This window comes from Narcine bancroftii, chromosome 4 (genome assembly GCF_036971445.1).
Source record: "Narcine bancroftii isolate sNarBan1 chromosome 4, sNarBan1.hap1, whole genome shotgun sequence".
Lineage (NCBI taxonomy): Eukaryota > Metazoa > Chordata > Chondrichthyes > Torpediniformes > Narcinidae > Narcine > Narcine bancroftii.
The window spans coordinates 50,980,247-50,996,254 of NC_091472.1; the positions used below are offsets into that span (position 1 = coordinate 50,980,247).

At 39.4% G+C, this 16,008-nt stretch overlaps 1 protein-coding gene across 5 annotated transcripts in view; it reads right to left on the minus strand.

Moving 5' to 3' along the window:
- Positions 1-16,008, minus strand: part of spata17 (spermatogenesis associated 17) — a 327,736-nt gene that overhangs the window by 248,942 nt on the left and 62,786 nt on the right. For all 5 annotated transcript variants that reach the window (XM_069931278.1, XM_069931274.1, XM_069931275.1 and 2 more), the window contains one exon: positions 5,631-5,681. In XM_069931278.1, coding sequence (XP_069787379.1) covers positions 5,631-5,681 — 51 coding nt within the window. The remainder of the gene's footprint in view (positions 1-5,630; positions 5,682-16,008) is intronic.

Genomic DNA, 16,008 nt, shown 5'->3' on the forward strand with positions numbered 1-16,008 from the left:
TATGAAACATCATTTAATAGCCAGGCTACACTGCAAAATATTCCACAAAAGGCATTCTCAATGGGGGTCAAGGATAAAAGCCTTGTTTTCTTTTCCACCTCATGTAACACATTTTTAAAAATGTGGTCAGTAGGAGAGAAGTACGGAAGAAACCAAAACTTGACTGCTTCACAGGCAAGGGCCCATAAATTTTGAGTTGAATCTTATTGGGTGGGGGAGAAAGCTGAAAAAAAATGTTGAGAATGGCTGTTTTAGATTATGGCAATCTTAAACCCTTATAAGGCTTCAACATATTCAAATAATAGAAGCATTATTTGAGTTCGCCAACAGTCTATCCAATGAAAGTTCTAAGGTTCCTGTGGATGAGTCTGCTTCTCTTTCACTTGAGCACGAGTTTTATGGAGATATCGTGAGAACAGGATATGAGGAAAACTCTAATCTCGATACAGTGAAAATATGAAATGCTATGTAATGTAAAATTTGGGCTGTTGAACGAATGGAATAGTACTTGGGTTTTAAGATCACTTCCGGGAAACTTGGCTTTGTATATCAACAGTCCGATTCACCACAAATGAAGGGGACAGCATGCCCTCAACATTCATCTGGCAAATGACAACAGGAAATGAATCGTGTTGGTTTTTCTGCACCTTAAAACATTATCTTTAACATTTTACAGTTTTGATACGAGGTAATTGACCTAAGCAGCTTATACTTCCCTCTTCACAGATGCTGCCTGACTTACAAATTCCAGCATGTTTTTTACTTTGATATCAGATTTCCGGAATTGACTTTTGAATTGTGTAGCTCAACACCCAGTATCCTGGCTACAGTCACAAGCCCTTCAGTGATTGACTGTTAGGACATTTGTAATTAAGCCACTGAGATGTATCAAAGGGCAGTTACAGAGTACTAAGACATTGGCTGACACCATCCAAACACACCGATGTGAGCAGTATATAAACAATGAAGGCCATGCTGCCACACAAAATGTGATAAAGGAGACCACTATCATGTTGAAGCATTGGTTATGTTTTCTGGACTTAACAGTCGCTGGAGTCATCAACAGCTGTCAAGATTTATGGTAGATGGCTGCACACTACACCATTTGGCAGATGTTCTTTTGAAGGAGCAAAGGATAAGAAGGCAGGTGGGAGGGAGAGGAATATTAAGAGATAGGCAGATCATGTTTGATATTCAACTTCAATGTCTCTTTTTGCACTAAGCCCACATTATTCTATCCCCTTAACATCTAATATCTATTTAGATATCTATTTTGAATATAGTCAGTAACCCATTCTCCATGGCCCCTTTAGGCAAAGAATTTGAAAGATACATTTGTCGATGAGTGAAGAACATTCTCTTTTTTTTCTTATCTTGAAATGTTGATCCCTTATTTTGAGCCTACAATCCATGGTTTATAGATATACAAGCTCCACATCTAACTTCTCAAAGCCCATAAGAATTTTTCAAATTTAAATGAGGCTACCTCCATTCTGCTAAATTCTAGATAGCAGAGACACAGTCTGTTCAATTTCTTCTCATACAACAATTTTGCCAACCTGGAAATAAATCTAGTGATCTTTTGTTGTATTCTCACAATCAAAAATAACCTTTCTTTGATAGAGAGCCCAAGCTGAAGAACAGAATGCAGGATTTCTGTTACCCTGGAAGCCCCAATGCAAAGCTGACATTCATTTGCTTTGCTGATCTTGAATATTCATATTTGTCTTTTCAGAAGTTGTGTGATTTCCAATGCAACACTGTCAATTGGCATTTTTTTTTTATTTAATTTTTTTTTAATGTAGGCTTACAGCAAGGTAACAGGCCCTTCTGGTCCACGAACCCATGCCGCCCAAATCCCCCCAATTGGTCTACAACCCCCAGGGCATTTTGAAGGGTGGGAGGACTCCAGAGCACCTGGAGGGAACCCACACAAACAGGAAGAATGTATAAACTCCTTACAGTCAGCGCCAGATTCGAACCCAGGTTCCTGGTGTTGTCATAGCACTATGCTAACCGTGCCACAAATATGCTGCTTGTGTCTTGAAAGCAATACAATCAGATGTGGAATCACAATTACATAAATGTTTTTAATTGAATTCGGCTGACACATTCACATTGGAATGGATAGGGTTCAAGATCTGGGCAAAATTCTGGACCCCTCTGTGTTGTTACAAATTGAATGGACTTTACAGGGTTTCTTAATACACTAAGCAACTGAAAAATTTTAAAAAATCTTGTAATCTGCTTTCTTTAAACATACAGATATTCTTCAGTTTTAGAATTAGAATTTATTGTCATGAACATGTCACAAAATTTATTGTTTTGCAGTAGCATTACAGGTGCAAAATTGCTAAAAATATAATTTTAAGAAGTGCAAAAGAGAAAAGGGAGGAAGAGTCCATGGTTCATTGTCCACTCAGAAATCTGATGACAAAGAAGGAACTGCCTTCAGGCTCCTGTACCTCCTTCCTGATGGTAGCAATGTGAAGAGGGCATGGCCGAGGTGGTGAGGGTCCTTAAGGATAATGACTGTTTTCTTAAGATACTGCCTCTTATAGATGTCCTTGATGGAGTGAAGACTGATGTCCATGATGGTGCTGGTCGAGTTCACAATGCTCTGCAGCCCTTTCCTGTCCCATGCATTGGCACCTCCATACCAGACAGTGATGGAATCAGTCAGAATGCTGTTCATGATGCACCTTTAAAAAATTTCAAGAGTCTTTGGCAACCTAACAGATCCCCTTCAAACTCTTCACAAAGTATATCCACTGGTGAGCCTTCTTTGTGGTTGCAACAACATGGAGACCCCAGGACACATCTTCAGAGATGTTGACAATCAGGCATTTGAAGATCTTAATCCTTTCCTCTGTTGACCCCTCAATTTGGACTGGTTTGCATTGTGATTTTCCCCTCCTGAAGTCCACAATCAGTTCCTTAGCTTTGGTAAGGTTGAGTGAAAGATTGTTGTTGTTGTGACACCACTCAACTAGCTGATCTATCAACCTCTAGTGCATTTCCTCCAGTGGATCCAGATCTTTATTCAGGTACAAATTCATTCTGTCCAGGACCAATCTCTCAAAACATTTGATTTATTTTCAGAGAACATAACATGCCATCACATACATGCCTGAGATTATTTTCCTTGAGTGCAAGGCAGAATGACCATTTATTGGTAGTGCAAAAATTAACTGTACTCAATGTACAGTTCCTGTAAACAACTGACTGTGCAACAGAGAGAATTAAAAAAAAAATCAAACAAATGCAAAAGTAAGTGTCTTTAAATGAGTCCCTGGTACCACTGAGTTCTCTTTTTCAAAGCGAGGTGGGTGACAACTGTGGCATATTCATTCAAATTGGAGACAAGTCCTTGAATATGGTCCAGTCCACTGATCAAGGCAGTCATGCAAGTGTTCCTCTGTCTTCCTCACCCATACTTTTACCGTCTTTGCCACTAGTAATGTAGTCTTCAGTCTCTGCTCGTATACTGAAAGTACAGCCAGTTATTCAGACATGCTAAAGTGCAGTCATGGAATGGCTCAGTAAGTGTTCTTCAAGACATTTTACCCATCTCAATTTAATTTCCTTCATGAGATGATTAGGTATTGGACAGAAGGTGGGAGAGGTAGAGAGGCAGATGGAGGAAGAGATCACTGGGTGGGCCAAAGTATTAGAGAATTAAGTAAAAGGAGGAGTAGGCAAAATAGGAACTTAATTACAAGCATGGACTTATTGAAGGTAGTCAGCATGGCTTCATTCATGGGAGATAATGTCTTGTGAATCTGACAGTTTTTTGAAGAGAAGACCAGAGGATTGATGAGATCCAAGGGTTACTGGCCCCTTGGATTTAAAAATGTATAGGTAGGAAGACTCAAAAGGTAGTAGTGGAGGGCTGTGACCAGCCATGTGCTGCAGGGGTGGTGTTGGGACCATGGTTGTCTGGTTTTTTAAAATTTGGATGCCAATACATGATTAGTAAATTTGTGGATGACACTAAAATTGGTGGTGTAGATGAGGAAAATATCTAAATTACAATTTAAATCCAAGGAAAGAATTAAATGAGTGACCCCTCTTCAATGCACTAGCATGTTGTCAGCTTCATCCGTTGCACAAATAATGTGGATGCTTGAAAGAGACTGTTCTGAAGAAGTAATAAGGCCAAAGGAACTTGAGCACAAAACAATAAATTGCAACGACATCAGGTAATACACACCACATTCAGCAATTTAGAATGAGGCCCCATAAATTAATGGGAGGTCACTGGCTTACAAACCTTGTTTTATCAGAAGGACTTGCCATTTGTTGAAGTTTTGCTCTTAGACTGGGCCACAACCAGTGACAGGAACAGAGGAATTAGAGAAGAAAGCAACAAAAGGAGATTGTCATTGTGGAATGACCTGTAGAACTATGGTTGTGATTTTGTCCTTGTGATTGAGTTGTACAAGGTGTTGAAACCACACTTGGAGTACTGATTGCAGTTCTGGTTGCCTAGATGTAGTAATCATGCTTTACAATCCCAATATTTTGTGGATCTATCAATCAAATTTAGCCTCCAAAGTGAATGATCTCTTCTTCTGCAAGACTTCTTTTTGAACACCAAGAGTACATCTTCTATAGCAATTTGAAAAAAATTATAATAAATTATTTAAAAAAAACATTGTTGCTTTTAAATATGCTTCATTCAGATTACTTCAAATAATTGACCATTAATATACATTGTTGTAGTTGTTTAACTAGCTTACATTTTCAAAGCTGCATTGAAATAATTAAAATAATACCATCTCTTAGACCATAGGCATTATTACTTTTTAAAATGTTTTTTTGGTTGATTATCATTAGAATGATTCTATTATATCTCTACTTCTTTATCACAATGCTTAAAGAAAAACTTTCTTGAAGATATCAACCAATCTTTGTTTTGGAATACTAATGCTATTCTGACTTTCTTTACGGCCTACTCTGATTCTGCTCCACAGATGAACTCAGTCAGCTTAGCTTGCAAGAAGATCTCACTGCATCATTACATGCCCACTCTGTTGCATACAATACTAGTTCACAAATATTTGTTTCTTAACTATATTCTCTAATCATTGTTTCGTTCTTGATGTTTTACACTCTGATCTACATTTTCTTTTAAACCACCAGATAAAACATTTTTTTTTGCTAACAAATCTCAGTTGTACCATATTTTAGAGCAAATATGAATATTCTAGCCAATTTGGTTTTATTTAGTGGTGTATGTGATGCCAAAAAAATTAAGTTTCCAAAAAAATATATATATTTTTTCTAAAATCACTATATTTAAACATTAATTCTCACAAGTTGGCATAATTGTGAAGAAATGTAGATTTATAATTTTACATATTTGAACAATGAAAGATTATCCATGCATATTGTTAAAATTCTGCTACATTTTAAGACAGTTTTCTTAAGTAGAAATATACTTTCAGAGCCATTTGTACAATAAATTGAATTATTTTCTTCAATCCATATTAAGAAAAAGAATTTGGCACTTTTCCAGATGGAAACTCACTTTGCTTCTGATTTAGATGACCAAATACAGCATAAAAGCATATTTTGAGAACATTTTGATGTCATCATTTGTTGAATAACGAGGGAGATATATTTACCCTGACAGCCATTTCATTGTAGAAATTCATCTTCATAATAAAATATGCTCTCTGTGAATTAAAGATAGAACAGACTGTAGTTACAGAATGATACAGCTCAAATTTGAAATATAAAAGTTAAGTATCTATGTAAATAATACATAAGAAATTCATTCACAGAATGAAAAACTACAGTTATACATTTAAAAGGGAGCTACTTTTTAAATCTATACCAGTAATGCAAATGTCAGCATTAAAGCACACTATATTCAAAATATATTCAACAAAGCATGAAAAGATTTGCAATGAGTTTTACACTCTGTGAAAGCCAGGAATACAAAAATGAAATTGATTCTTTCTCTGTATTGCTCAGTTTGTTTACATTTGTTTATTTGTTTACCTGTATACACTGAGTCGGTTGATTTTTTTTGCACTGTCAATAAGTGGTAATTCTGCCTCGCCCACAGGAAAAAAGAATCTCAGGGCTGTATGTGATGTCATGTATATACTCTGACAATAAATCTGAATCTGATCTGATCTCCTTTGCAATCCATATTCGAGAGTTTTAGGCACAACATCTTTTTAAGGGTTTCACAATTACATAAAGGATATTTACATTTCACACAATCTAGTTGATTTAAAATTTCAAAGAATCCTCACAAGAATTAAAAAAAATGCCCCCTAACCACCTGAACAAAAATGCACATACTTGGTCTCATGAGAACAATTAAGCAATCAATGCATTTCATATTATGGTATTAAAAACTTGCAACATCTAAACAGCTCAGCCTGTGCTTTGATATCAACTTTTGAAACCGTAATCTTTGGATTGCACTTAGCAACAAAATGTGCAATTAAAACATCTTTGTGATCTTTTTTTAAAATGCAGAACGTTTGCAGTTTTGATTCACATGAACCATCATTTTGTCTTCCCTGTTTTACATGACTCATGCAAATACTTGACACATATTCTGACAGAGTATATAGAAATATTTTTGGGAGATAAATTGGGAAAAGTTTGTTAGAGTAGGTCACATGCAAACACTTTAAAACAGATCTTATTTGAAATACTGGAGACAGTAGCTTCTCACACCTTTTTGCAAGAGCTTTGAAGAGAGCTCAAGAGACATCACTAATGGATTATTGTTTATCAAGGCAACGGTTTCAAAAGTTGATATCAGGCTGAGCAGTTTAGATGTTGCAAGTTTTTAAATACCATAATATGAAATGCATTGATTGCTTAATTGTTCTCATGAGACCAAGTACGTAAGAGCAGGCTGGAGCCGCTGCTGTCTGCAGGAGAGTTTTGCTGTTGTAAGAGGGTCATGTGGTTTTGCAAGCAGAGAGAGTCAAAGAGAGAGAGAGAGAGAGAGAGAGAGAGAGAGAGAGAGAGAAGCAGAGATCACTTGACTGTGTTTCAGCCAGCAAGAGCAGCTGGAACTGAAACAGGAAAAGTTGGCAAGAAGCTCCAATGTGGAAGACGGCCAAGTCACAGCCCTTGTGGTTCATCCAAGAGGAGAGGACTGGCTGCCTAATGTTTCACTTGAAATAAGGGAAATAGAAAAGGAACTCTGTGGTGACCTGAAAGAAAGAAGTTATCATCTGGAAAACCCTGATGGGGCAGGTTTTGTCAGCAAGACAGTGAGGTACATCAGTTGTGGATATTCTTGAACAACACATCTCTTTCTGAAAACCAACAAGAACCTTCCTGAGTGGTAACCATTTACCTTTCAAGCACCAAATCCCAGTGAACTTTATCAATGTTAAATTCTGTGCACAGTATAAGAATTGCCTGTAACCAGTGAACTTGGAGGAATGAGAAGTGAGATTGGACTGTAAACCAAAGAACTTTTCTAAACTTACAAACACATTACATATATGTGCGCTTAGAATTAGAAGGGGGCTAAGTTAGGTAAAGTAAGTTAATAATGATAAGTTAAAGTGTAATTCTGTTTTCATGTTTATAGCAACTTTTGTTTAAATAACTATTTGTCTTGGTGAATATCTATCGCTGCTGGGTTTTGGGGTCCTCTGAGCTCGTAACAATATCAGTCATTCCAAAATGTTTGTTTAAATGAAATGTTACCACTTTACTGTATAATTTGATAAGATTTTATATTCTTCATTTTTGTACAGTGTTTTGAGTGATCTTTGAAGTGAACATAATAAAAAAAGTATCAAGCCTTATCCAGATGTTGAACAGAGTATTTAAAAGTGAATTTAAGCACAATTCATTAACGTGGTGCAGTGCAAATAAAATCTTTCATGACTGGAGGAGAACAAACACTTTTATTGGCTTATAACTATGGGTAGGGTTTCACAGTAGTCTTCAGAGGGTTCTGGGTTTAGGTGGGAAACCAGGGTTATATGTGAGCTGATGGGGGTGGAGCTGAGAGACAGGGCCAGCCATCAGCACAACACACTACCAGTGAAACGCAGTTCACTGCATTCACCCCTTGCTGTAGAATTTAGAGTCTGTGAATGAAGACAGAGAACATGGGTTTAGAAAAAAAAATGGTTCAAAAATATACAGTTATTTACAGATTGAAGCAGTCTGGGGATCTGGAAATCCTGATGGAGTGCCTTAGCACCAAGGGACTCCTTGGGTCTCCTGGTCACCTTGTGAGGGAGGAGCGGTGGGTTGGGTCTCTGGCTCGACGGTGGAGGGGGATGCAATTTCCTCCTGAACTGGATCCCACGGGGCCTTGACTGGGGATGGCGAGAACAAGCACTGTGGCTCACAGGGCACCTGAGGCAACAAATCTTCTGTTCCGGCACATACCAGGTTCCTGATGGAGATGGTGTCCTCCCGACATCCGGGTATTCTACATGGGCATCCGTGGGATTAGCTTGGAGGAGTTTAACCCTTTCCACCAGGGGGGCCAGTCTTACTTTTCCTCACATGCTTCCTGAGAAGGACCGGACCAGGAGTGGTGAGCCAGATTGAGTGTAGTTCCCGATGCCAACCTTCTTTCGAAAGTGAATAGTAGCTCATGAAAAGAAGCATTGGTCATGGTACATAGTAGCAACCAGATGGAATGGAGTGCCACAGGGAGGACTTCCTGCCAGCATGAGCCTGGAAGGCCGTTTTATTTTAGGGCCTTCCGGACCATGGCGTTCTCCTTTTCAATCTGCCCATTCCCCCAGGGATTGTAGCTAGTAGTCCTACTGGACGCGAAGCCCCTCACCAGCAGGTACTGACATAGCTCATCAGTCAAAGGTAGCTATGAATACAGCTGGGTTCGATGATACCTTCATCGAACAGACGTTTGGTCTCAGACTTTATAAAATCTTGGCCTGCTGCACTGTACCTCCTGCTCTTGTAGCAAAAGGTTTGGAGTCTGAGAACAGATTCAGGAAGAGGAGGAAGTGTGGAGAGGCTGAATGTGAGTTCTGATTTTAGGGGTCTTCCGTTCCAAAATATTACGAGGGGAGGGGACTAGAATACTCCAAGGTTACGCTTTCAAGGTGACACAGGAAGTCCAGACCCAACAACAGAAAAATTTAAGAAATGTTGTTGAACACGCATAGAATGTGAATGAGGTGCAAAGAATATGCGATAATTGGAAGAATACATCTTTAGGTTGTACTTTTGCACAATCTGTGATTATATGAAACTTTCAGTAGAGCCTGTGTCAATTAGGCATTTATGGTGTTGCTGAGCTGGTGTGGTCTGACCTGATCCAGGACCCTCGAGGCTAAGTCCCCAGAGACTCCATGCTCCTCATTTTGGCCCCCACCCTCCTGGGTTGTCCTGCATGGGTAAGATGTCATCGACGTCGTGGCACAACCCTCTGTTAGCATGTAGTACAACAAGTGGGTTTGGATGAATTCGGGGCAGACAGCTTGGGGCTGGAATCAGATCTGGGAGCGGTGTAGGCCATGTACTTCCCCAGGCTTCCCCTCACGTGGCAAACCCTCACCCAATGTCCTTTCCTGCCACAGCTGGAACACACTGAGTCTTTTGCCGAGCAACAAGATTGGGGATGCTGGCTCTTGCCGCGAATAAAGCACTCTCTTGCATGGGAAGTGGCAGCCATTAGAGAAGGGGTAGTAGGAGCAACTGGTCCTTGGAAAGGGTCACCTGGGTGAGTGAGTTCATTGGCTTCTAAGTTGATATCCTTGAGCTTGACCTGTTCGAGCAATTTGGCCAGTTCGACGTGGCTAGCCAGGTCCTTCTTTCCCGACTCAAGCAGTTGCTGCCTCACGTACCTCAAGTGGACACTGCAACTAAAGTGTCCCACATCTATTCTTTCTCGTGAATACAGCCCGTAGCTGCTTCGTACCTGCACTTCTTGGCAAGCATTCACAGATCTAGCAGGTAGTCATCGATGGTCTCTCTGGGCTGTTGGCGACGTGGAAAGAGTCAGTGCTTCGCTCGGACCTCATTTTGCAACTTCAGGTACCTAGCCTTCAACACCTCGATAGCAGCGTCATAAATAGAGCAGTCCCTGATGACTGCATACCCTTTTGTTCCTACCCTCGAAACAAGTGTGGACCTCATAAGTTCATCAGTGTGGAAGACGTCTCTGGTCACATTCAGGTAGGCCTGGAAAAATTCCAGCCAGTATGTGAACTCCTCAGTCATGTCGGGGAACAGAGGGTCTATCAATTGCATACCTGGCTTGAGTAGTGCTTCCATCGTTAGGGAATAAGTTAATAAAATTGCAGCGTGAATAAAAGTTCTGACAATTGGAGGGAGAACAAATGCTTTTATTAGCTTATAACTATGGGTAGGGTCTCCCAGTAGTCTTCAGAAAGGTTCTGGGTTTAAGCAGGAAACCAGGGTTACATGTGAGGAGATGGGGCAGAGCCAGGAGGTGGGGCCAGCCATCAGCACAACACACTACCATTGAATCCCAGTTCACTGCACGAGGTGGGCACAATGACCTATTGAATAAGTTACTGGAGTGGCAGACAACATTTCAAAGTTTAGATTTATTGTTAGAGTACAGAGATGACATCATATGACAACCCTGAGATTCTTTTTCCTGTGGGCGAGGTAGAATTACCACTTAATGGTAACACAAAAAAACTGTACTCAAGAAGATGTGTACATATAAACAAATAAAGAAATGTAAACAGACTGAAAGTGCAATATATAGAGGTGTAAAAAAACAAAGTGCCAATGCAAGAGTCCTTAAATAAGTCTCTGGTTGAGTTTGTTGTTGAGGAGTCTGATGGTGGAGGGGTAGCAGCTGTTCCTGACCCTGATGGTGCGAGTCTTGTGGCACCTAGGTAAACCTCTTTCCTGATTGTAGAAGTGAGAACAGAGCATGTGCCAGCTGGCGTGGATTCTTGATGATTGCTGCTGCCCTATGACGTACCCTGTAGATATTCTCAATGGTGGGGAGTGTTTTGCCTGTGATTTCCTGGGCTGTGCCCACTACCTTTGCAGTGCTTTTCAACTCAGGAATATTGGTGTGTTCATACCAGACCGTGATGCAGCAGGTCAGCACACTTTCCACCACTCATCGACAGAAATGTGTTGGGTTTCTGATGGCATACCAAACCTCCACAAACTCCTGAGGAAGCAGACGGGCTGACATCCTTTATTTCTGATGGCATTAGAGTTTTGGGTCAAGAAAAATCATCCAAGATAGCGACTCCCAAGAACTTAAATTTGCTCACCTCCTTCACCTCTGATCCCTCCAATGATCATTGGATCATACACCTTTTACTTTCCTTTCCTGAAGTCAATAATTCCTTGGTTTTGGCAACTTGGAGTGTGAGGTTGTTTCTTGGTGCATCATTCAGTTAAGTTTTCAATCACCCTCCTGAATGCTGACTCATCGCCCCTTTTCATACAACTCACTACCATGGTATCATCTGCAAATTTGTAAATGGTGTTGTCGTACCGAGCCACACATCGGTGTGTACCAAATAGAGTGGGGGCTTAGAGCGCAGCCCTGTGGTGCTCTGGTACTGACAGGAGTTTCCTCACTGATTGAGGTCTGGAGGTGAGAAATTCAGAACATTGATAGAGAATTAAAGGGCTTTAATATTCCTGTAATTGAATAAATATGGAATAAAAAAACTAGTCTCAGTAATGGTAACTGTAAAGTTACAGGATTGTTCCCTTCCGTTATTCACAAATCCCATTCTTACCCAGTCTGGTCTAAATCTGACTCCAGACCCACCTGTTTTTAGATTATGATCTGTCTTTCCAATAAATGTAGGCATGTTGTGTAAAACCATATCCCCATGAACAAATAAATCTGATACTTTAAAAAAAAATTCTCTGTACTCCAGCACAAAAGTACAAATTATTAATTCATGCCTATTTTATGTGGGATAATCAAGTTACACTGAATCTTCATTACAGATAACCCAAGATACAATTGGAAAATTAATTCTTTAACTTTATTTTAGGGAGGAGTTCATTCCCAAGGAGTGTAGAATGCTTTTAGGGATAAAGGATTTTAGATACAAAGTTGAACTAGCAAAGGTGGGGGCTTTACACCTTGAAGGAAATAAGATGAGAGATCTGACAGAAGTGTAAAATATTGTAATTGCTTTGGATGGGGTAAATAAAATTAAGCTATTCCCATTTGCAGATGGCTCAAGAATCTTGGGAGTGAAAATTGTATGAGAAGATTGTGGTGATACAAATATGTGTATGTGTGAGTGTCAATGGGTAGCTGGCCCATCCCCCACTGGTGACTCAAGCCTTGGTAACTCCTCCCCTTGTGACCCTGGAATAAAGGTTGACTACCCTCTCCCTGTCCTCAGTCGAGCACATGGAATTGGGCCAGCTACAAGTCTAAAGTGTAATAAACCCTATCGTTCCTCACTCTATGGATTTGGAGTCATTGATAGAGCATATCAAAGATGCAAAAACTTGCCTTTAAGGGTTGCAAAATTGGACAAAAGAGAATGGATAAGCAGCTGAGCAAAGGCAAAAGTCTTGAATTTCTGCATAATTTATAGGTGCTAACAAGACAATTATACTTCACCATCAGTCTCATCAGAGGAACGCCAAGTACAGATTTACCAACACTTTGACTGGGAACACTGCCTGCTCAGTCTGCACCAGGTGATCGAAATGGGCTACAGTATAAATTTTAAAGGAAAAACTGGCCACAGAAGAGGCCAACTAAATTCCTTTCCAATTATTTAACTGATTTAAATATATTCAAATGCTTTTCATTGGTTTATTGTTTTCTTCCCCTCCCTTTCAAGAATTTTTATTTTACTTTAAATTGTAAAAATATTAAATGTCCAAATTTTAAAGACAGCACATCTAAATGCACTCAACATCTGCTACAAGATGAATCTATTAACAGCACAAAGAGTAATAAAGGGTTATGATATAATGCCATTGCAGAACAGTGGTTACTGCATGACCAAATCCAGAAACTAAATATTCAATGCTCTGGATGGGTAGGCAAAATGGAAAAGGACACTGAGAAGCACTGTTAAAGAAGCATGCCATCAGTGCAGTAGATCACAAAGATCTTGGCACAGCAGATTGTGGTGTTGAATGAGAATCAGTTTAGGTGGAGCTAAGAAGCAACAGGGAGAAGATATTGTTGGGGATTATTGAAAGGACTTTTAGTCATGGTACAGTTGTAAGATGCAGTATAGTAAAAACAAAGACATAAAATATAATACAGTATCATGCAGGTTTTCTTTATAGGGCAATTAAATTTGTACTGTACAATGTAGAGATTTAATTTCTGGAATGTATACAATATAGATTTCTAGAAGCATACTGTTTTAGATGTGACTAGTCCTGGATCTAGCTATTTTAGATGCATTGAGAAATGGCTAATTAATACTTCTGCTTTCAAAGAGCTTCAAAACAGTGACTGAGAATAGATCTTTACATTATGTTTGAAAATTGTGGAATTCAGTCTGAAATGAGGAATGTCAACTTAAATGAAAAAAATTGTGAAGATATGAGAAGCTAGGGTAGGATGAAGAACTGCATTAAATAGTATGGCAGCATATGAGTAATGTGGAGTGTTTAAAGAAATAATACTGTACTTGATTTGCAGCAAATACACATTTCTTTTTCGGACAAAAATACAAAGGAAAAGCCCAGCCTTGATTACAAGATAAATTAAACATTCATCTTTAATCCAAGGCAAAATAGCGTTCATATTAAAAACTAAAGCAAAGTTGTCAGAAAAAACAAAGTTTGAATTTCTCCAACACTTTTGCCTATTAAAGCTTGATGATTGAGTATTTTAGAATTGAAACAATAACCAAGATATTGGTTTAAAAAAAGGAAAATCAGAAGATGAAAATAAATGAATAAAGAATAAAAAAACAAACAAAAAGGAAGAGACTGGTGAAGCACATATGCGTATCTTAGAGAGATGAGAAAATTAATAATGGGAAATAAGGAAATAAAATAAAATATAAACTAGTATTTTGTGTCTATCTTCATGAAAGATGACATACAAACCCTCCAGAAATACTCAATAATCAAGAGCTTAGCGCAAATGAAAAAAAAAATAGTACATGCAAGAAAGTACAAAATTAACACAAGAGAAAGTATGAGCCTGAAAATCTGGACTATAGATCATTAAGGTCTTGGAATTTATCACTGTTTGGAAAGAGGTGGCTGTGAAAATAGTAGATACCATACTCTGGTTATCATTTTCCATAGTTCAACAGATTTTGGAATAGTCACTTCCATTTGGAGGGTAGCAAATGTGATTCCTATTTAAGAATGATGCAAAAGAGAGCATGAAGAACATCTAATCTGTTGTCTTGATCTTGGTACAGATTGAAATGCTCCTGTTCGGCATTCTGTGCTCTGGCAACTCCTGTGATCCAGTACATTTTGAATCTCTAGTACAGATTTGTATTATTTAACTAATTTGAACTAAAATCTGATTAAGATCCAAAATTAATGAAAATCTGTGGTAATCTGTAGTGAATTAACCTACAAGTGTAAGTTTCCAATCTCAGCCAAAAGTAACTACAGCAAGCAGCATTTCTAACTTATCAAAATTTTAGATCAGACAGTTCTCAGAACATTTAGATAATTTGTGAAGTGTCAATACTTAGAAAATATCAGTTTTTAAAAAAATGCTTAGAAGGTGATCTCACTTTCCATCTCTGATGTTTGGGTCACTCTAAGTAGGGTGAATGTATGGAAGGCAGCTGGTCAAAATGTTATACCTGACTGTGTGCTTAGAGTCTGTGCAGAACAATTGGCCGGGGTCTTCATAGACATTTTCAATCTGTCCCTGGCCCAGCCAATTGTTCCCATGAGTTTCAAGATTGCCACCATCGTGCCAGCGCCGAAGCATCCCATCACCACGAGTCTGAATGACTTCCGTCCAGTTGCACTCACTGCTATCATTGCAAAGTGCTTTGAGAAACTATTTTTTAAAATCACATTTGAAGTTCTGTTTACCCATCACCTTAAACTCTCATCAATTTGCCTACAGTACCAACAGTTCAACTGAGGATCCCATTTCCACAGCACTTCACTCTGCTTTGACCCAATTGGACATTTCCAACTCTTATGTCAGAATGCAGTTCATTGACTTTAGTTTGGCATTCAATACTGTGATTCCCTCCTAACTGATCATCAAACCGTCACCTTGGTATCAGCTCATCCCTCTGTAATTGAATCTTGGACTTTCTGACTAACAGAACCCAATCTGTTAAGTTAGGCAATCTCCTCTCTTCCATTCTCACCTTGAGCATCAGTGTGCTCCAAGGCTGTGTGCTGAGCAATCTCCTGTATTCCCTTTTCACCTATGTCTGCGATCCTGTATATGGTTCTAATTCCATAATCAAGTTCGCAGATGACACCACAGTAGTTGGCCTGATCAAAAGGGATGATGAGACAGCCTACAGGGACGAGGTCCAGCACCTAGCTAAGTGGTGTGCCGACAACAGCTTGGCACTTATCTCCCAGAAGACCAAGGAGATTATTGTGGACCTCAGGCATGCTGGAAGCCACACTCATGTCCCTATTTACATCAATGGAGTGGCAGTGGAACGTGTATCAAGCTTTAAATTCTTTGTGTTGTGGTGGCTCGCCCACTCAACAGGGAAAATGGCTCATGGAGTCGCAGGCAAGTCGCAGCAGATCTGACTATAAGAGCTCCGGGTGCAAGGCAAGCCCACAGTCAGTTCTGCCCAACAGGTCACAGGGAGAGGGTTCTTAAGAGCATGGCTTTTAAATCAGTAAAGCAGTTGGTTCAACTCACTTCCCACTCTACATTGTTTTTCCACTCACTGCATGGCTAGCACAACTATATTGGTGACCCCGATGGTCCAAATGGCTTTTAGACCCAAAGATGACGGACCCAAGCACGCTGAATATGGTTTCACTCAAACTGCTGACTTTCTGGATCTCGCTGCTGCAGGTTTGAATTTGAACAGACTGAAGCCCAATTCCAGGTCAGACAAATCATCACAGATGCCACAA